The sequence below is a fragment of the Kogia breviceps genome, chromosome 7 (assembly GCF_026419965.1).
Source record: "Kogia breviceps isolate mKogBre1 chromosome 7, mKogBre1 haplotype 1, whole genome shotgun sequence".
NCBI lineage: Eukaryota > Metazoa > Chordata > Mammalia > Artiodactyla > Physeteridae > Kogia > Kogia breviceps.
Genome location: NC_081316.1, coordinates 53,127,558 through 53,150,175, shown reverse-complemented (window position 1 = coordinate 53,150,175; position 22,618 = coordinate 53,127,558). Strand labels below are relative to the sequence as shown.

General features: G+C 37.4%; 1 protein-coding gene across 1 annotated transcript in view; it reads right to left on the bottom strand.

The window, feature by feature from the left end:
* Positions 1-1,166: 1,166 nt before the first annotated feature.
* The window catches only part of CTSC (cathepsin C), a 43,047-nt gene continuing 21,595 nt past the window's right edge, over positions 1,167-22,618 (bottom strand). Inside the window, exons 4-7 of the mRNA XM_059070423.2 lie at positions 20,172-20,327; positions 17,873-17,988; positions 11,156-11,287; positions 1,167-4,162 (exon numbers count right to left, since the gene is read on the bottom strand). Coding sequence (XP_058926406.1) covers positions 3,660-4,162; positions 11,156-11,287; positions 17,873-17,988; positions 20,172-20,327 — 907 coding nt within the window. The 3' untranslated portion in view covers positions 1,167-3,659. The remainder of the gene's footprint in view (positions 4,163-11,155; positions 11,288-17,872; positions 17,989-20,171; positions 20,328-22,618) is intronic.

The window sequence follows — 22,618 nt, the reverse complement described above, 5'->3', positions numbered from 1 at the left end:
CTGTCTTGGTCAGGAAGTTTCTACTTAACTTTAGGCCAAAAATAAATCTTTATTACAGTTAAGAAATGTAAATATTAACATTACTATATTTAGAGGAAAACTGTTAGATTAAACCTCCGAAACCACCACACATGGATATAGAGCTTAGAGCACTTGCCATCAAGAGTTCAGAATAGGATTTCTGAGAACTGGAAAGGATCTTAGAAATGATTTTACAGTACGAGGTCAGGTTGTCTCATAACATTTATATTTCTTTCTCCATTTTTCTTAATTGGGAGGCAGCAGGTACAGTAGAAAGTTCTTGATGCACTGGGGTCTAGATTTATCTTCATTAGCTGGAACCTTGGCATGTTATTTCACCTCACTGAACCCATTTTTATTTTAATGACAGAGGTGGACTAGATGACCTTCTAGCTCTATTGTTATGTGAATCTGCTATGCTTATCCTGATAGGAAAATCCTGATTAGGAAAATCAAATTGTTGCAACCTTAGCTTAACCTTTAGTCTTTTTTTCTTCAAAGTTACTTGCTCTCAGCTGGGGCTTGATTTTCATCTCTGCTGTAGCAATCTAAACCTGATCACCTCTCACACTTATTCTTTCCACACAGGCAGTAGCAGAGACAAGCAGAGGCAATGATGTGATGCGGGTTGTAAAAACCTCTGTACTAGAAGATCAAAATTATCTCCCTAATTCATAATGTTTTCGAAGATTTTTCTCCGTGGGTTTCTTTGCGCTATGTTCCTCTGTTGGTTTTTTCTCCCTTTAAAAAAAAAATCTCCAAAGCCCCTCCTGTACCTTCTCAGAGTAGAGCTTGTTTATTAATAGAATACATCTGAGCTGCTTCCTCATAGCAAAAGATTACAATTTGAATTGGGAAAAAGATGACTTGAACAGTAACTAATATTTATATACTCCTTACTACGTTCCAAGCACTGGTGTACCTACTCTTTTTATGAAGGCATTTAACTCTCAGAGCTCTGTGAAGTAGATACACATATCCCTTACTATCCAAATCTATTCCGTTCCTGAGGTCATGTTTAGAAGTCAGAGTTCAGTGAGCAAGTTTGAATGGCCAGGGAAACTTCATTATCTGAATTTACATTAGTTTACCCACTTGGGATAGGGTAAGGCCTGACCTTAAACCAAATAAATGTCATTCAAAAGTGTAAACTCTTTTGGTTCCTTTATTTGTATAGCAAGAGTTTAGGGAGAGTTCAGACAGTGATAGATATTTATCCCATTATCCCCAGTTTACAGATGAGGAAACGGAAGCACTGGTAGGTTAAGTAAACTGCCCAAGTTCTCATGGCTCGTGTGGCAGAGCAAGAAATCTTACCCAGGCACTAAGGCACCAGGGTCAGGACCATGCTTGTGCTAGATGGCCCAGCTAAACTTATTTTTTGCTTTGTGGACAATGGTGTCATCCACGCACATCACTGCTGTAGCTTTTCTGGGCATGTGTTTGGGGAGGTTAGCCAGAGTTCTCAACCCATTTTTCTCCAGAGCTCATTTGCTCAACAGACTTTGATGATACATTCTGTTAGCACCAATACAAGCAAGTTTCAGATAATGAAACTTGCTTTTTGTATAGCTTAACTGTTTAATTACATGGCTTAAGGAACCATGATGGAACCATGATTCAGTCAACGTCTTGAATGAATTCCACCACTGTGGATGAAACGGTGATCTTTCTCTTGTAGAGCAATAGGAAAAGCAGACCTCCCACAGCAGAAAATGCAAGTTGAAGGGCAGTGTAACTTGAGCTCTCTGGGCAATCCTGAGTGCACCTCTGAAAACTTAGGGCCTTTTCAAACCATTGCTTGTCCTCAACTAATCATGCTTGTGAGACCTGCTTCCCATTTTGCCAGTTAAGTTCACAACTATCATTTAGTCCTTCAATATTTCCTACAGTATTTAAAGAATGATACGAGCAACGATTTTCCTTCAGAGCTCAGCCAGGGCCTCCATGAAATTGTGCAAAAGCATGGGTGCTCTTCACCTTCAGGACTTGCTCTCACATGTGTCAACTGACTGCTGTCCAAGTAAAAACCAGAGGATGAGCTCACACTTAGTGGGTTAAAGAAACTCTTAGCTATTAAGCTGACAGGTAGTATATCTTTATAAATTTTAGTGAAAAATAAATTCCTGCTTGATTTCAAAGTCTAGTTACACTTTCATGTAGCTACAAGGCTAGGCATAAATTAGGATTATAATGATTACATTCTACCAGTAACAGTAACAAGGAAAATATATTTCCTTGGAGGCCTTCCAGATAATAAGGACTCTGCCTATGCCTGCCATTCAAAGTGTCTGCTTCTTTGTCATCATGTAGTAAAAAGGTCAAAGGTATGTGGCCATGTACCAGGAGGCCCAAGAAGCCACACTTTAAATACGAGGCAAACTCCTGGAATAACCCTTCAGTTTAAGAAGAGTAAAAATGTCATTGTAGTGAATTGCAATACAAAAAGTACATGAGGTTTAAGACAAAACTGAGACTTAACATGTCAATGTGAAATTTCCAACTATGCATCTAGTATCCCTGGTGATTTTGGATACTCTGGTGGAAAGCACAGAGATTCAGTGTCTAAGTCACTCAAGAACCAGACTTAGAAAATCTAAGTTCTAATCTAGACTCATCATTTACCAGCTGTGTGACCTTGGATGAGTCACTTGCCCTCTGTATAAGCCTCAGTGTCTTTTTCTGGTTAGAAGGAAGTTACACTGAACCATCTCCAGGGTTCCTTTCAGCTCTAAAAGCCTTGTAGTTCTATTTATGGTTTAGAGCTCTGACTAATTTGCCTAATTTTGCCTAATCTATTATTTCTAATGTTTCCTATCTGTTTACTCAGTGTGGAGATTTCATATCACTGTGAAATATCCCTTGGAGATCCCAAAGATCTGACCAAATATAAACTGTTAATATTCCACTAATTAGGCTATTACTGCTCAGCCAATGAAGGCTAACCAATACTTCCAAATGCAAGATACAGGATAAGAAGTTTTAACCAATAAACAGACTCTTATCAAAACTCCTGTATCTTTTCTTTATAATCTGTCTCATCAAATATCCAGGAGATAATTTCGGGTTCACTAGACATTAACTGAGTATACCCCCTATTGTAAATGTTCATAATTTTGTTTTTAGTTGAAATACCCAGATTTTCCTTTTTAAAGTATTTACATAAGCGAGAGAAGTAAATACAACTGAAGGAGTCAAGATTAAAAATTCTCTTAAGCACATACATAAATTTCATAATACATATCACCTGAATATTTACAAAAATTTTTAAAATAATCATTGACATATTTTCTCATGATTTATACAATTTAAAAATAAGCCTGTGCAGTCACATAGATTTTTAAAAATACAGCATCTGTTTCCATCAAAAATGATTAGCAAAATGTATTACTTCATAGTTCACCATCATCCATAAAAACCTCATTTCACTGAATACTTAGGAAAAAGCAGGCTGGTGTTCAATGGGAAAGTATATTACAGTCAAGGGCAGTTTTAATTTTAAAGGCACAAATCTTCATAGGAGTCTATTTGCAACCTTTTGACATTGCAGTAGCAATATGGTAAAAGTCTCTAGTCTGAATAAGTCAGCTTCCTTTCATGACTGATGGTGGTCAGTATGAAACGCTGAGAGGTACACCCTACAATTTAGGAATTGGTGTGGCCGCCAGTGCTATGCTTTCAATTGCACACTCATCGGTTCCTCTGCGGATCCGGAAGTAACCATCCTCACCCCAGCTAGGGCCCCAGCTGTTTTTAACAATCCAGTAATCCAGTCCAGAGGCCAAGTCAGTGCCATAGCCCACCAGCAGGACAGCATGATTGGTCAGCTCAAAGGGGTTGAAAGGGTCTCTCAGACCAGTGTGGTGGTAGATCCCCTTGTGGTAGTGGAAGAAGTCATCATAGACTTCAAAGGCAGCTGCCATGGGCCCATGATGGACCAGCTCAAGCTTCATCAGGGCTTCATTGCAGCCCCCATAGAAACCTCCCACATAGTGGTACTCGGAGGAGTAGTAATGGAAGCAGTCCTCTTTCAGTTTGCATGGAGAATCTGTGCCTGTGTAGGGGAAGCAGGCCTCTTCCACCAGCCCAAAATCTTGGGCGTACTTTCCTGCGATGAGGTATGGGAAGCCACCTTCACAGCCTGAGGATGAAGAACACACAGAGTTATTATTACCCTCTATTAGAAAGGGGTACAAAAGAAACTGTCCCATTTCATATTTTTTCTTTTCTACGCCATTAATTATTCTTTATGTCACCCCTAGAAGTTGTTTCTTAGCTTAAATACCATTTCATTCATCCATCCATCAGCCATCTATTTGACAGACATTTATTCGGCACCTGATATGGAAGGTAGCTTCGTGGTTAAGTAGGAGGCTCTGAAGCCTGACTATATAGGCTCAATCCAAAACTGGGTTAAGAATTGGTAATTTCTCTGTACCTCTGTTTACTTATCTATACAATATAGATAGCAATAGCACCTTCCTTGTAGGATTAAATTAATTACTTCATGTAAAAGCAATAAAAGTTCACTATTATTGTCATTATTAAATAGCCAGACACTTCCTCAAGGAAGTCTTCTCTGACCACCTCTTGCAGAAAAGTCGAAATTAGGTCCCCATATCCTTCCTCCAGTCCTGGCCCTATTACAAGCATATCTCAGAGACACTGCAGGTTCAGTTTCAGACTACCACAATAAAGCAAATATCACAATAAAGTCACACAAACGTTTTGGTTTCCTAGTGCATATAAAAGTTATGTTTACAGTCTACTGTAGTCTATTAAGTGTGCATATTGTCTAAAAAACAGTACACACAGCTTAATTTTAATCTTTTTTTTTTTTTTTTTTTTTTGCGGTGCGCAGGCCTCTCAATGTTGTGGCCTCTCCCGTTGTGGAGCACAGGCTCCGGACGTGCAGGCTCAGCAGCCATGGCTCACGGGCCCAGCCACCCGGTGGCATGTGGGATCTTCCCGGATGGGAGCACGAACCCGCATCCCCTGCATCGGCAGGTGGACCCTCAACCACTGCACCACCAGGGAAGCCCCACAGCTTAATTTTAAAATGCTTTATTGCTAAAAAAAAAAAAAAAAAAACTGCTAAACATCACCAGAGCATTCAATGAGTTACAATCTTTTTGCTGGGCAGAGGCTTGGAAGTATTTCAAGAATTACCAAAATGTGATAGAGACATGAAGTGAGCAAATCCTGTTGCAAAAGTGGCACTGACAGACTTGCTCGATGCAGGGTTGCCACAAACCTTCAATTTGTAAAAACAAAAAACAAAAAACAAAAAAACCATGCTGTATCTGAGAAGCACAATAAAATGAGGTATGCCTGTATACACATCCACAACCCTTTTTCTTCATTGTTCTTATAATTATTTAATTTCTATTTTCCTCACTTAACTGTAAGCTTCATGAGGGTAAGGACTCTCTTGATACTTCAGATTCCCCAGGGCCCAAAAATCACAACGTCAGAGTTTAATAAGTATTTCAGAAAGAAGGAAAGGCTCACTGACAATCATTCACCAGCAGTTTCACTGGTGAACTGAGAAACTCTCTAGTAGCCAAACCTGGGGTTGACAGCAGAAAACTTTAAAATGGGAATGTTTCTCCCTGAATCAACAGCAGCTGGGCTTTCTACACACCTTATGTATAGCCTGTTCTAGAAGCCTATGTACACAATTTTTAAATCCTTCTGGAGAGAAACCAGTTTCGTATGATTTTAATAAGAATTAGGTTTCAGAATGAGACCTTATTTGGGACTGAAATTCATGCTTAAAAGCTGAGTAGCCTTCAAAATACTGTAGAACAACTTCATGTCTGTTCCTTGTCTATAAATAGGATAGCAGCTACTCTTTCAGGGTTTGAGCACTGTTGGGTAATGCATGTAAGAGGCTCCTAAGAGCCAGTGCTTACTCAAAATATAGCAATTATTGACATCTTGCTGGATGGTGCAGTGAATTCCATAAGAAACCATTCGATAATAAGTGATAGGGCCAGAACTCACACCCAGGTTTGGTTTTTTTGAATTTTTGAATTTAATTTTATTTATTTTTGTATATAGCAGGTTCTTATTAGTCATCAATTTTATACACATCAGTGTACACATGCCAATCCCAATTGCTCAATTCATCACACTACCACCCCCACACCTCCCCCACCGCTTTCCCCGCTTGGTGTCCATACGTTTGTTCTCTACATCTGTGTCTCAATTTCTGCCCTGCAAACCAGTTCATCTGTAGCATTTTTCTAGGTTCCAAATATATGCATTAATATACAATATTTTTCTCTTTCTGACTTACTTCACTCTGTATGACAGTCTCTAGATCCACCCACGTCTCAACAAATGACCCAATTTCGTTCCTTTTTATGGCTGAGTAACATTCCATTGTATATATGTACCACAACTTCTTTATCCATTCGTCTGTCAATGAGCATTTAGGTTGCTGCCATGACCTGGCTATTGTAAATAGTGCTGCAAAGAACATTGGGGTACATGTATATTTTTGAATTACGGTTTTCTCTGGGTATATGCCCAGTAGTGGGATTGCTGATCATATGGTAGCTCTATTTTTAGTTTTTTAAGAAACCTCCATACTGTTCTCCATAGTGGCTATATCAATTTACATTCCCACCAACAGTGCAAGAGGGTTCCCTTTTCTCCACACCCTCTCCAGCATTTGTTGTTTGTAGATTTTCTGATGATGCCTATTCTAACTGGTGTGAGGTGATAGCTCATTGTAGTTTTGATTTGCACTTCTCTAATAATTAGTGAGCAGCTTTTCATGTGCCTCTTGGCCATCTACATGTCTTCTTTGGAGAAATGTCTATTTAGGTCTTCTGCCCATTTTTTGACTGGGTTATTTGGTTTTTTAATATTGAGCTACATGAGCTGTTTATATATTTTGGAGATTAATCCTTTGTCCATTGATTCATTTGCAAATATTTTCTCCCATTCTGAAGATTATCTTTTTGTCTCGTTCATGGTATCCTTTGCTGTGCAAAAGCTTTTAAGTTTCATTAGGTCCCATTTGTTTATTTTTGTTTTTATTTCTATTACTCTAGGAGGTGGATCAAAACAGATCTTGCTGTGATTTATGTCAAAGAGTGTTCTTCCTATGTTTTCCTCTAAGAGTTTTATAGTGTCCAGTCTTACATTTAGGTCCCTAATCCATATTGAGTTTATTTTTGTGTATGGTGTTAGGGAGTGTTCTAATTTCATTCTTTTACATGTAGCAGTCCACTTTTCCCAGCACCACTTATTGAAGAGACTGTATTTTCTCCCTTGTATATCCTTGCCTCCTTTGTCATAGATTAGTTAACCATAAGTGCGTGGGTTTATCTCTGGGCTTTCTATCTTGTTCCATTGATCTATATTTCTGTTTTTGTGGCAGTACCATATTGTCTTGATTACTGTAGCTTTGTAGTATAGTCTGAAGTCAGGGAGCCTGATTCCTCCAGCTCTGCTATTTTCCCTCAAGACTGCTTTGGGTATTCGGGGTCTTTTGTGTCTCCATAAAAATTTTAAGGTTTTTTGTTCTAGTTCTGTGAAAAATGCCATTGGTAATTTGATAGGGATTGCATTGAATCTGTACATTGCTTTGGGTAGTATAGTCATTTTTACAATATTGATTCTTCCAATCCAAGAACATGGTATCTCTCTCCGTCTCCTGGCATCATCTTTAATTTCTTTCATAAGTATTTTATAGTTTTCTGCTTACAGGTCTTTTCTCTCCCTAGGTAGGTTTATTCCTAGGTATTTTACTCTTTTTGTTGCAATGGTAAATGGGAGTGTTTCCTTAATTTCTCTTTCAGATTTTTCATCATTAGTATATAGGAATGCAACAGATTTCTGTGCATTAATATTGTATCCTGCAACTTTACCAAATTCATTCATTAGCTCTAGTAGTTTTCTGATGGCATCTTTAGGATTCTCTCTATATAATATCATGTCATCAGCAAACACTGACAGTTTTACTTCTTCTTTCCAGATTTGTATTCCTTTTATTTCTTTTTCTTCTCTGACTGCTGTGGCTAGGACTTCCAGAACTATGTTGAATAACAGTGGTGAGAGTGGACATCCTTGTCTTCTTCCTGATCCTAGAGGAAATGCTTTCAGTTTTTCACCATTGAGAATGATGTTTGCTGTGGGTTTGTCATATATGGCCTTTATTATGTTGAGGTAGGTTCCCTCTATGCCCACTTTTTGGAGAGTTTTTATCATAAATGGATATTGAATTTTTTCAAAAGCTTTTTCTGAATCTATTGAGATGATCATATGGTTTTTATTCTTCAATTTGTTAATATACTGTATCACATTGATTGAGTATATTGAAGAATCCTTGCATCCCTGGAATAAATCCCACTTGATCATGGTGTATGATTCTTTTAATGTTTTGTTGGATTCTGTTTGCTAGTATTTTGTTGAGGATTTTTGCATCTATATTCATCAGTGATATTGGTCAGTAATTTTCTTTTGTTGTAGCATCTTTGTCTGGTTTTGGTACTAGTGTGATGGTGGCCTCATAGAATGAGTTTGGGAGTTTTCCTTCCTGTTCAATATTTTGGAAGAGTTTGAGAAGGATAGGTGTTTGCTCTTCTCTAAAGGTTTGATAGAATTCACCTGTGAAGCCATCTAGTCCTGGACTTTTGTTTGTTGGAAGATTTTTAATCACAGTTTCAATTTCATTACTTGTGACTGGTCTGTTCATATTTTCTATTTCTTCCTGGTTCAGTCCTGGAAAGTTATACCTTTCTAAGAATTTGTCCATTTCTTCCAGTTTGTCCATTTTATTGGCATAGAGTTGCTTGTAGTAGTCTCTTAGGATGCTTTGTATTTCTACGGTGTCTGTTGCAACTTCTCCTTTTTCATTTCTAATTTTATTGATTTGAGTCCTCTCCCTCTTTTTCTTGATGAGTCTGGCTAATGGTTTATCAATATGGTTTATCTTCTCAAAGAACCAGCTTTTACTTTTATTGATCTTTGCTATTGTTATCTTTGTTTCTATTTCATTTAGTTCTGCTCTGATCTTTATGAATTTCTCTCCTTCTGCTAACTTTGGGTTTTGTTTGTTCTTTCTCTAATTCCTTTAGGTGTAAGGTAAGATTGTTTGAGATTTTACTTGTTTCTTGAGGTAGGCTTGTATAGCTATAAACTTCCCTGTTAGAACTGCTTTTGCTGCATCCCATAGGTTTTGGATAATCATTTCACTGTCATTTGTCTCTAGGTATTTTTTGATTTCCTCTTTGATTTCTTCAGTGATCTCTTTGTTATTTAGTAACGTACTGTTTAGCCTCCATGTGTTTGGTTTTTTTACTTTTTTTTCCCTGTAATTCATTTCTAATCTCATAGCATTGTGGTCAGAAAAGATGCTTGATATGATTTCAATTTTCTTAAATTTACTGAGGCTTGATTTGTGACCCAAGATGTGATCTATCCTGGAGAATGTTCCATGCGCACTTGAGAAGAAAGTGTAATCTGTTCTTTTTGGATGGAATGTTCTATAAATATCAATTAAATCTATCTGGTCTATTGTGTCATTTAAAGCTTCTGTTTCCTTATTAATTTTCTGTTTGGATGATCTGTCTATTGGTGTAAGTGAGGTGTTAAAGTCCCCTACTATTATTGTGTTACTGTCAATTTCCTCTTTTATAGCTCTTAGCAGTTGCCTATTTATTGTGGTGCTCCTATGTTGGGTGCATATATATTTATAATTGTTATATCTTCTTCTTGGATTGCTCCCTTGATCATTATGTAGTGTCCTTCCTTGTCTCTTGCAACATTCTTTAAAGTCTATTTTATCTGATATGAGTATTGCTTCTCCAGCTTTCTTTTGATTTCCATTTGTATGGAATATGTTTTTCCATCCCCTCACTTTCAGTCTGTATGTGTCCCTAGGTCTGATGTGGGTCACTTGTAGACAGAATATATATGGGTCTTGCTTCTGTATTCATTCAGCAAGCCTGTTTCTTTTGGTTGGAGCATTTAATCCATTCATGTTTAAGGTAATTATCAATATGTATGTTCCTATGACCATTCTTTTGTTTTGGGTTTGTTTTTGTAGGTCCTTATTTTCACTTGTGTTTCCCACTTAGAGAAGTTCCTTTAGCATTTGTTGTAGAGCTGGTTTGGTGGTGCTGAATTCTCATAGCTTTTGCTTGTCTGTAAAACTTTTGATTTCTCCATCGAGTCTGAATGAGATCCTTGCCACGCAGAGTAATCTTGGTTGTAGGTTCTTCCCTTTCATCACTTTAAGTATATCATGCCAATCCCTTCTGGCTTGTAGAGTTTCTGCTGAGAAATCAGCTGTTAACCTTATGGGAGTTCCCTTGTATGTTATTTGTCATTTTTCCCTTGCTGCTTTCAATAATTTTTCTTTGTCTTTAATTTTTGCCAATTTGATTACTATGTGTCTCAGTGTGTTTCTCCTTGGGTTTATCCTGTATGGGACTCTTTGTGCTTCCTGAACTTGAGTGGCTATTTCCTTTCCCACGTTTGGGAAGTTTCTGACTATAATCTCTTCAAATATTTTCTCAGGTCCTTTCTCTCTCTCTTCTCCTTCTGGGAGCCCTGTAATGCGAATGTTGTTGCATTTAATGTTGTCCCCGCAGTCTCTTAGGCTATCTTCATTTCTTTTCATTCTTTTTTCTTTATTCTATTCCTCAGCAGTGAATTCCACCATTCTGTTTTCCAGGTCACTTATCCGTTCTTCTGCCTCAGTTATTCTGCTATTGATTCCTTCTAGAGTAGTTTTCATTTCAGTTATTGTATTGTTCATCTCTGTTCATTTGTTCCTTAATTCTTCTAAGTGTTTTTTAAACATTTCTTGCATCTTCTCGATCTTTGTCTCCATTCTTTTTCCGAGGTCCTGTATCATTTTCACTCTCATTATTCTTAATTCTTTTTTCTGGAAGGTTGCCTATCTCCACTTCATTTTGTTGTTTTTCTGGGGTTTTATCTTGTTCCTTCATCTGGTACTTAGCCCCCTGCCTTTTCACGTTGTCTGTCTTTCTGTGAATCGCATCCAGGTTTTCTGACAGAAGACATTTTGATCTCTCTACTATCCCATCCTTATGGCTTTGCCAACAATGGCAAACTACACACAGGGAAACAGTGCCTGAAATACAACACATACCTTGAGCATACTGGCTGCAAGAAACAACCTCCTGAGGACTCAAGATTGGGGTCTGGGTATTGTTGGTTAGTATACGGATTCTTGCTTCCATCATCCCCATAGAAGCAAATGAGTAGCAGCTTCCACAAGACCCTGATGATAGAAAAGAAAGATATATAACCCAAGAGACCTTTGACGCACTCAAAAAGAATCATAGAAAACTCAAGTGCATGACATACATTAATATATTTATATTGAGTGTTGTGGTTTTTGTTCATAAGGATCAGCACAATAAAGAAGATTCAATCATAGAGTGCTACTGACCTTACAGGCAAACATTAAGATTTTCGTTTTTTCACCAAAAGGCAAACACTACTATACAGGGTTTTCCTTAAAAATATTTTGGGAGAAAAAAACCTCCTAACTTCTGCAAATCATTTGACAATATTCTTTTTCTTTTTTTAACCTCTTTATTGGCGTGTAATTGCTTTACAATTGTGTGTTAACAATGGTGTGTTTACAATGTGTAAATGTGTTTACAATGGTGTGCTTTAAAACAAAGTGAATCAGCTATACATATACACATATCCCCATATGTCCTCCCTCTTGCGTCTCCCTCCCACCCTCCCTATCCCACCCCTCTAGGTGGTCACAAAGCACCCAGCTGATCTCCCTGTGTTATGCCGCTGCTTCCCACCAGCTATCTATTTTACATTTGGTAGTGTATGTATGTCTGTGCCACTCTCTCACTTCGTCCCACCTTACCCTTCCCGCTCCCTGCGTTCTCAAGTCCATTCTCTACGTCAGCATCTTTATTCCTGTCCTGCCCCTAGGTTCTTCAGAACCTTTTTTAAAAATATTCTATATATATGCATTAGCATACATTATTTATTTTTCTCTTTCTGACTTACTTCACTTTGTATGACAGTCTCTAGGTCCATCCACCTCACTACAAATAACTCAATTTCGTTTCTTGTTATGGCTGAGTAATATTCCATTGTATATATGTGCCACATCTTCTTTATCCATTCATCTATCGATAGACACTTAGGTTGCTTCCATTTGGCAGTATTCTTAATAATGCAGAAATGATTTACATTTGCAAAATTCTGAGCCATCAACTTGAGAGAAAATAATGGAGGGATACATATAAGCTAAGCTTTTAAATATCTCCAGGGAGGCATTTTCTAAAGCCCTTGTTAGGTGGAATTAACCCTAATAATGGCTCAGGTATGGGTGTATTATAGTAGAGAGTTGGATTCAACCAGGGTCAAGGAGGCAAAATAGAACAAAGTCCAAGGAGGTAAGAGAGTAATTATAATGATGGATATGGTATTTAAGGTGGCCAATAAGAAAGTAAAGATATAAAGCAGATGGAGGTAGTAAAATGGAAAATAAATTGAAAAGTAGCTGTATGGAGGTAGGGGAGAAAAGAAAAGAAAACAGCTTTATTTAATATGTAAATGCTCTGGCAAGACAAAATAAATTTACTTAAGAAGCATATGCTAGGAATATAGTTGCTGCTTCAAGAGAAGAAAAAATATTGTATTATGAGGTAATTTATATAAAAAAATATTTTTATCTGTTTCTTCAATATGTGTGAGTAGAAGAAATAAATACATAGAATAAAATATGGAATGTATGTAAAAAAACTGGGATTTCCACTTGTTACAATTCTAGAAAGAAATGAGCATAACTTAATATCCCCATTATGATACAGCCTCTTTCACCTCTGCCACTGATACAAATTCTACATGGAGATAAGCTTGCACCAAACCCGAGACACTGGTATTAAATGAAGTTGACATGTTATTCAAGTTACTAATGTTAATTAGATACCATATTACTTGAATGGTAAGCACTCCCTTGTGCACGTAAAGTAAGACGAACAGACAACAGTACAATTCAAAACACTCATTCTACATAAAGAGAATGCTGCCTTTGTTCTCTTTAATAAGTCTGAATTTAGTTAGTGAATGTCTTCCTCTGAAAAGTATTAAGAAGAACACTGTCCATTAAAAATATGAGGTGCACTGTTTTTCTCTTCTCCAGGTAACTGTTCATTCGTGTCCCTCCCTGAGTACAAAGGAAAGCCAGGATACTCTATGCTCAGCCTCCAACATTCTTAAGCCTACTTGAATTACTTAATACTGTTTTCCTCAAACTAAATTGTGAATTTCTTTGAGTGTTTACAGGAAATCTGTTTTCTTCACCTTGATGCCTGATACAGTGAAGGAACTGAGTGCATCTTTGTAGAAAGAAAAGTCAAATTATGAATAAGTGGATACATATTTATATTCAGGAAACAAGGTTATTTCAGTGGAAATAGTTAATATTTACTTTTAGTCTATTAGAGCCCTATCACCCTGTAACTGCTACCGTTCTGATGGTCCCCCAAATTCTCCCTGTAAACATCTCAGATTTATCCATACTGCTTTTGCCACTGAGGGATCACCTAAATTATGAAGATTAGAAGAGAAACATCTGGAAAGGGGCCTTGGTATTCATCTAGTGTACAACCTACTCAATAATACATACACTGAGATTCAAAAAGAAGCACTGACCTGTCCAAAGTCACAAAACTAAAGGGTGGCAGGTGCTAGCATCTAAATGTCTCCTAATGCAGAGTACTGTCTTTTTCCATTTATAGATCAGTATCTACTTTAAAGAATTTTCAAATTTCCTTTCCCCGTCTTCTAGTTACTAGATAGAATGAAGTTAATGTGCACATTTTGTTTTCAAAACTATCCAAATAATACTATCCTTAGGACTCCTCTTTCAAATGGCAGAATGTCAAAGAACTAGATGAATGACAGTAAATGGCCAAGGCCAGTGTTCCTTTCTTGAGACATCAGGATCTTTCAATAAATAACATCACAAGAGTCTAGAAATGGCCCCAATTTGGCCATTTAGCATTCTTGGCCCAGGGCAGCCACAGAAATAATTTCTCTTGGTATTAACTATTAAACCCTCATCATCTGACCATCCAGCATTGTGGGAGGGACAGGCCACATGTACATTCAAGGGCTCAGAATGTGCTGTTAACAGAGAAATCACAGGAATGAGGAAAGGAGATAACCTTCCTCAAGCCCTAGATGTTCCCAGAAGGTCAGCTGCCAAGGTAATTAATGCCTCTTCAGAAGTCAGGGCCAGTGTCTAGATTCTGTAAATCAACTATACTTCAATAAACAAATAAGTAAATAAATAAATAAAAATAAATAAAAGGACCATTTTCTCTTAAGAAGACTACAGAGCAATAAAGAAGAAGAAGGGGAGCTGATCCAGACAGAGCTCTACAGTAATCATATTTCCACAATCTCAAATAGATATGTGATTGTCAGATGGTTTAACTATATTCAGCTATAATTTCTAACAGTGGAGAGAACACTGAACTGGGAGTAAGGAGCCAGGGTTCTTTTTTTGCCTTCCCTCCCACCCTGTCACTCAGCTGTGTGACTCTGGGCAAGTCACTTGACCTTTTTGGCAAGTGTGTAAAAGGAATAGGGTGGAGCAGATTAAGGCCCCTGCCTTCCAGCTTTAATTATAAACAGTAGTTAGAACAAGACTTAAACGAACTAGATTCTAAAGTTAGGAAAACCCTCTGCATTTCCTAATTAATGTGACCTGAAAGACACTCCCCTTCTCTCTTGAAGATGCAATAATAAATAAAGACAGCACAGCTGGGAGAAGAACAAAGGAAGTCCATCTCTTGCAACTTCCTAGCTCTCTTCCCTCTCACACATCAAAGTAAATCCTGGCTACATGGCTAGTGCTTAGAAATGTTAACACGTGTAAAGGTAAGAATTTGCCGCCCCTCCCCCCGCCATTTTTTTTTTTTTTCATTAAACTTGATTTGTTCTCCAAATAGAGAAAAGTTGTGAATTCCCTTAACTGTGTTTTGAATTCTAGGTTATATAGAACACTGGTGTATTTAAGTTAGTGGAAATTTCCAAGTAGCCCAGTTAGTGGGAACAAAAAATAATTTTTTCCCAACCTCAAGTACAGAAAACCAAAAAGAAATCCAAAGAGTAACAACTAAGTACATTATTTTCTCAGACACCTAACAAGATACTACAGATGAGGGATCAATTTTAAAGCAATTAATCTGTCAAAGCCCTCTGTTTTTAAATTGCCCATGTCTGTACAAACCATATTTATAACACTCAAAGAATATGGAATATTAGAGATGACAATACCTTTTACCAAGACACAAGAAAACCATTGTCAAAGGATCTAGCTTTAGAAAGTCTAATTTCCTTCCCCTGAATTATTATCTCATCAGTAGTCAATCATATATTTTGTGAAGTAACTGGAACTAAATATTTCTTTCAACCTTTTCCTAAAGAATTTTAAAAATGCCCTGTTAAAGCATTATCATATTGTATTTTAATGTTTTGCTTGCAGGTCTTGCTAAACTATAGTTTCTAGGATGAGGACCATGTCATATTGGTCTTTATATCCTCAGCCATTAAACAAAAATTCCTGGACTTCCCTGGTGGCTCAGAGGTTAAGAAGCAGGGGATACGGGTTCAATCCCTGGTCTGGGAAGATCCCACATGTGCAGAGCAACTATGCCCGTGCACCACAACTACTGAGCCCGCACGCTCTAGGGCCTGCGTGCCGCAACTACTGAGCCTGTGTGCTGCAACTACTGAAGCCCACGTGCCTAGAGCCGGTGCTTCACAACAAGACATGCCACTGCAATGAAAAGCCTGCGCACTGCAACGAAGAGTAGCCCCCGCTCATCACAACTAAAGAAAGTCCATGCACAGCAGCAAAGACCCAACACAGCCAAAAAAAAAATTCCTAACATATTAGATACTCTAAACACTGCAACACAGTAGAAACAACCATGTGCCAAGCTCTCAATAACTAACACTTGACATGCAGTATTTACTTAATCCTCTCCAATAAGGATAGGAAACCTGTTTGATGACAGAATAAATTTTAATCCTCTCTTAATATCAAACCTTTAATTGACTTTCCATTCATTTCTCAATTACCTTCAAATTTCTCTCATTTTCAATCCCTCCTTTCCAAGGAAGCTATCTCCAGAAAAGGTAGGAATGGATTTCAGGACCCACACTTTCTCTACAGCCAAAGAGTCCCAGAATAACTGGTACAAAGGAAAGACAAAAAGATGAGACCTCTGGTGTCAGATGAAGGACAGGAACAGTACTGCTGTAAGACCTGCTCAAAGCTCCATATATTCAGAACACTTTGCAAGAATTCAGTGAGGATGAACTGAAGGGTTGGTGGTGAATGTTGAGAAGTGGGAGAGGCTGATTAGCACTGATTTTTAGGAAAGGGGAAGGACAATTTATCTTTGGGTGTTATAAATTTATAGTCCTCTCTCAGGAGACACTAATCAGAATGTTTCCAGACAGTAAATACTACACCCATTTTATAGTAACAAAGCAGTCATGTGTACTGTAATTATCTTCAAAATGAGCTTAGAAGTAATAAACCTGAGTATTATATAAATGATTCTCCAATCATTGTTGGCTAAAATTTAGGATAAGATAATTTGCTTTCAAGTGCTATTAGAGGAAAAGTTATTAAATCTACTCATCCTGTATCCAATTTCCAAAAATAACTGATAAAATGCAATTACAGTGATAATTTTTGGTAAACCTGGGCTCTGCCTCCAGCCCACCATTCAGGAAACTGAGTTAATACTTAACCATTATATGTCTTATCCTGGGGTAAAGTTAATTGAAAGGTCTTTACACAGCTCAAAAAATCTACTTTACCAGAAAAAAATTTAAGGATTCATTTTCTGGGCTCCTATAGTAATTAAAGACTAAATGATGGGGGATGAAAAAGGGTAGAGTGGGCAGACAGGTAGTAAAGGATTCCAGCATAAAGAAGACGTGGTATTATATTGTACACACAATGGAATATTACTCAGCCATAAAAAAGATTGAAATAGTGCCATTTGCAGCAACATGATGGTCCTAGAGATTATCATACTACATAAATCAAAGACAAATATCATGTATCACTTACATGTAGAATCTAAAAAATGATACAAACGAACTTATTTACAAAACAGAAACAGACTCACAGACATAGAAAAAAAACTTGTGGTTACCAAAGGGGAAAGGGGGGGGATAAATTAGGAGTTTGGGATTAACAGATACACACTACTATATATAAAATAGATAAACAACAAGGACCTACTATATAGCACAGGGAACTATATTCAATGTCTTTTAATAAACTATAATGGAAAAGAATCTGAAAAGGAATATATATATATATATATATATATAAACTGAATCACTTTGCTGTACACCTGAAACTAATACAACATTGTAAATCTATTATACTGCAATTTTAAAAAAAAGGATTCCAGCAAACCACTTGCAGAAGGAAGAAAAGGAAGACCAATTTTGGCTGCATGCTATTCTTTGTTTCTACATAAGTCTCTGTGGCTAGGAGGGCAAATGAGTTTGGCTTACGTATCACTCTAATTTCATTAGCTACCTGGAACACACTGAGAAGGATACTGAAGAAATGCTGAGCTCTGCTGGAGAGATTATCTACTACCAAAGTCTGTCATGGACACAAAAAGAAGTGAGTATTCATTAGTTATATATTTTCCATTTCTTTACTAAAGTGGATCATAACCTATTCACCTCTGTATCCCCAAAATCTGAGAGCCTGGCACATAGTAAATGTTCAATAAATATTTCAGAATGAATTAATGAAAAAAATTGGACTTTTTTTTTTTACCTTGGTTTCGAACAGGACTAACAAAATTGGTACCATGAACATTTCTCCAGTCCCAGGATGCTGGCAAATGCAAAATTTTTTTCTGTATTTCAGCAGTTATTGGTGCAGGTTTGGGCCTAGGATGGAAACAGACATATGATGTCAATATATATTCTTTCCTTTGAGGATGATTCCATGATTTCAACCACCTGGCTGGCTAGAATGTAGATTCAGATCCAAAGAGCACTTGTCTATCAGTGTTTCAATGTGTCTATTATACAATGTGTCAATTGTACAACTAAGTTGTATAAATTACCCATTTCTTTTTCAGGATCTAGTAATTTTCCCCGGTGAAATAACTGGTTTCGTATATTGCCATTGCTAATTTTAGTATGCCTAAATAGCTGCATTCTCTTACTTTTAATAGATTTTGACCACGAAAGCAGATGTGAGAAATTGAAGATGGCCTACAGAGGATTTAGAGAAAAATAGAGGAATTACTGATGTTTGACTCTGGAGATGGTGGTGATGGTAGCTGTAAAAGAAGTGAAGGCATGGAAATAAAAGATCTAAGTAGAAGCAGGCAGACTAGCTCCATCAACAGATGAAAGTAAGACACAAAGATGGCCACAAATGGCTTTACCACCTACTAGCTGTGTAACATTCGTCAATGATCTTAACATCACAAAACTACGATCACCTCCTATTAACATGGGTATAATCATGCCTACCGCAAAGGATCGTTATGAAAATTCAATGTAATAATGATTAACAAGTGCTTAAAACATGGCCTTGTCTCTGATAAGTCCTTACTAAATTAAGCTATTATGATGATCACCACCACCATCGTCATCATCCATGTCATTAAGACTAAAAACGCTGCTGATACATTTAGGTGACTGTCTGGTGCAAAACAGGCAATTGTTAACTTCCTTCTTCCTAACTTCCTATAAGGCAGAGTGTTTACCCATCAACGCACACACAGATAAAACAAAAGCAATGTGACAACAAAGCTCAGTGGTGTGAAAATGAAGGCAGTGAAAGAGAAATTAGGGAGATGGAGAAGTGAGAATTACAAACGTCACAGGCACACTATACATTATTGGCTCTCAATCATTTGGGTCCAGATTCTTTGAAGAATCTGGAGAAAGCTCTGGACTCAGATGTCCACAAACAATACGTTTTTATACAAGAGTTCTTCAGAAAAATGGCACCTGACACATGGCAAAACAGTTGGGTCTGAGGCTCAATCTTCCAGACAGGAGTCCCAGTCTCCCTAGGCTCCAATGCTGACCCCACCTCCTCCGGGTGCTCCTTTAGCTTGTTACTGAACAGGTCTCAACTTCTTGTCTCACACAGATACAGGACGGCTCTTTCACTTCCGTGAATCTGAGAAGGAATACGATATGCTCCCATTCCCAATTTCGACTAACCAGAGCATCTCACAGACTAGTCATTCCTCAGAATACACTTTGAGAAACACTGCATAAGATTCTTTTCAGAGATGGGTAGAACTGTGAGAGAAACTACATAGTCTGCTAAATCCAGCTATAGTTTTGAGGGAATAAATCTACCAAATTCCTGACTATATAAATTCAAAGAATGATATCATTTTCCATAAGAAATACACCATGGGGTACATTAACTAAAGATGGGAAATGCCACTTCTGGCTGAAGGTAGCATAGGTATATTGATAAATATGGAATATTTTTTGCTGGACCTAAAAACAGAGAAAGGTGGCAAGTTTGCCAGTTTCTATAGGTAAGTTCAGGGGTATCTGAGGCAAAGGAAGTGTCATGAATGGAGGTACATGAAAGTTTTCAGTAATTTTCTGTCATATTATTTGAAAGCAGGTCAAGATAGTCAATACAGTTATGGGAAAATTTAGGTGGCTTTGATTACCAGGCTAAATTTATTCATTAGACAATAGGTAGTAACCCAATCATAGCTGGGTATAAGTAGATGTAACAGGCAGTATTTCATAGAATGGCTAAGAATGGGGACAGGGAGGGTTAGAAACCAAAGAGAGAGAAGGCAGGAAGCTGATCCATTATACAGGATAGAGATGACAAAGCCCTAAGCCAAAGTGTAGAAAATGGAAAGAGAGTAAATGTAATGGCAGATGCTGTGAAAGCAAAACCCATAAATAGGGCTTGGAGAACATCTGAGTATGTATGAATAGGAAAGGGAGATGGTCAGAGAAAAAATAACATAAAAAGTCTAAGTTAGGATGACCAATAAAATGATGAACAGCCCAGGGAGGAGGATATCAATTGATACAAATACCTTCATTAGTGATAAAGAGATGTGCTTGATTACCTTGGAATTCTCCGGCTGTGGCCACCACCTCTTCTAATCATCTCTTTCAGTGTAAGAGTCTCATATTCCATGTATGCGGTCGCAGTCCAAGACTTCTGAATGGCATTGATAGCTTTCACAAAGGTGTGGTTGTATTTGTAGAGCCTATTAGAATACCTGCCAGCAAAAGTAAGACAGCTTCAGATACACTCTTTACTGATTTAAATAGATCCCGTTAAAATGGCACTCTTATACTGTGGGCCTGAGTGGAAAAATCTTTCAGGAAGGCAACTGGATATGTCAATCTCTATATCTCTACATCTATATCTGTATCAATAGCCCAGAATTGGAATGTGCCCTATGAAAATAAAAGTTCAAGTGAACTAAGATGTATGTATAAGGATGTTCAGTGAAACATTTTTATACTAGTGATAGATTATAAACATAAATATTCTAAGATAAGGGATGGATTAAATAAATAATGGTACTTCATTTGCTATATAGTTTATTCAGTAAAAAGGTCTGGAAGATTATTTAGTGATATGGAAGACTTCACACTATATTAAACAAAAAAGCAGAATATCAAAGAAGTTTATACAACATTAATCAATTTTTGTGAAAGTGTATATTTATACCATAAATACATACAACCATGATCTCTGAGTGGTGACATAGGATCATCACCTTTCCCCCACCCTCTACAATTTCTACAATGTACCTCTTAAACTTTGTAATAATAAAAAAACAAAGGCAGGGGGGAGGACAGCAAAACTGCATACAATATATATATAGCATGGCAAGCATTATAACCACATGATGGAAAAAAAAATGGTTCCATAGGGACATTTGGTTTATATACTTGTTACTCAAATTTGGTTCTTGAGCCAGTATCAGCAGAAGCACCTGGAAGTTTGCTAGAAATGCAGACTCTAACCAACCCAGGCCAGCTGAATCAGAATCTACATTTTTAACAAGATCCCCAGGTGATTCACGGCAACATTAAAATCTGAAAGGCACTGGTTTACCTGATGCCAAATGCTTGGATACAGATGTAAACAAGTCTAACACACAAAGAGCATGTTTACAAAGCAAAAAAACGGAGGGAGTTGATTATTCATTTAACTTAAACATGTATCTCACGTATGTGCCAGGTGCTAGGAATTAACAGAATTCACCACTTATTTCTACTAAAAAAGATTCTGGCCATGGAGCAGCTAAACCCGTGAGCCACAACTACTGAGCCTGCTCTCTAGAGCCCGGGAGCCACAACTACTGAAGCCGGTGCGCCTAAGAGCCCATGCACCGCAACAAAGAGTAGCCCCCGCTCACCACAACTCGAGAAAGCCCGAGCACAGTAACAAAGACCCAATGCAGCCATAAATAAACAAACAAACAAATAAATAAATAAATAACATTCTGTAACTTAAGTGTGACTCACTACCCAAGACTTTCATTAACATTCAATTATGCAAAGCAAGATATACGTAACCTGAGTAACATGTTAGGCATATTTTGAACTTTTCTTTCTCTTTTTATTTAGATGTTCACAGAGAGAGTATTTTGATATAGTCAAAAAACCTGGGAGCACTGAAAATAATAAGAAAAATGTGCAACCACATTGATAATGTTTTAATGTTTTTATCAAAATCCTTTCCCATTTGTTGCAAAATGCGAAACCAGAGAGGTAGTACCTTTATTAAATAGATTATAAAACTGCCTGTATTGTATTTCTGACAACACTAACACACAACAAAAGCCAGTTACAGTTGTTGTTTCTTAAGACACAGGAATATATTTTAAATTGTAAATGTCTATCTTGAAATCAGACCATTAAGAGCTGAAAGAGACCTTGATGGTAATTTAGTCCTAAATGCTTACTTTACAAGTGAGGCAACATAGATTCTGAGCACTCCGGTTAGTAGCTTCTTCACTAAATGAGGCAATGTTTGAAATGTCAGAAAAGTACATAGTACACAGTATATCCTAAGTGGTAGGGTGAAAAGTGAACAGCTTCATAGGAAATGTATTGCTCAAGGATCAATCCAAAGCAATTTAAAAGCTAAGTTCAATATGGAGGTGATGAATTAGTCTAAATCTTGGGGAGTACATCCTCAGACAAGTGCAATTTGTCCTCTTTGAACTCATGTTCTCCCACCTTCTCTGCTGCAGTCATTCACTGCCAGTGTGGTCTGGCTGTGGATGATTTGTTCATGTACACTTTCAGTGGATTTCACAACCAAACAAAACAGAAACTTTGCTACTGCTAATATTTATCTTTTCCTTCCAAACTAATAAAAGTCTGAAATCTCTTGTGTGGTTCATAGTTACTTAAACTGGACCTAACTCAACAAAAACTTTAACTGAAAGTTATACACTGAATTGTGTCCTCAAATTCATGTGTTCAAGTTCCAACCTCCAGTACATCAGAATGTGACTGTATTCAGAGACAGGGCCTTTAAAGAGGACAT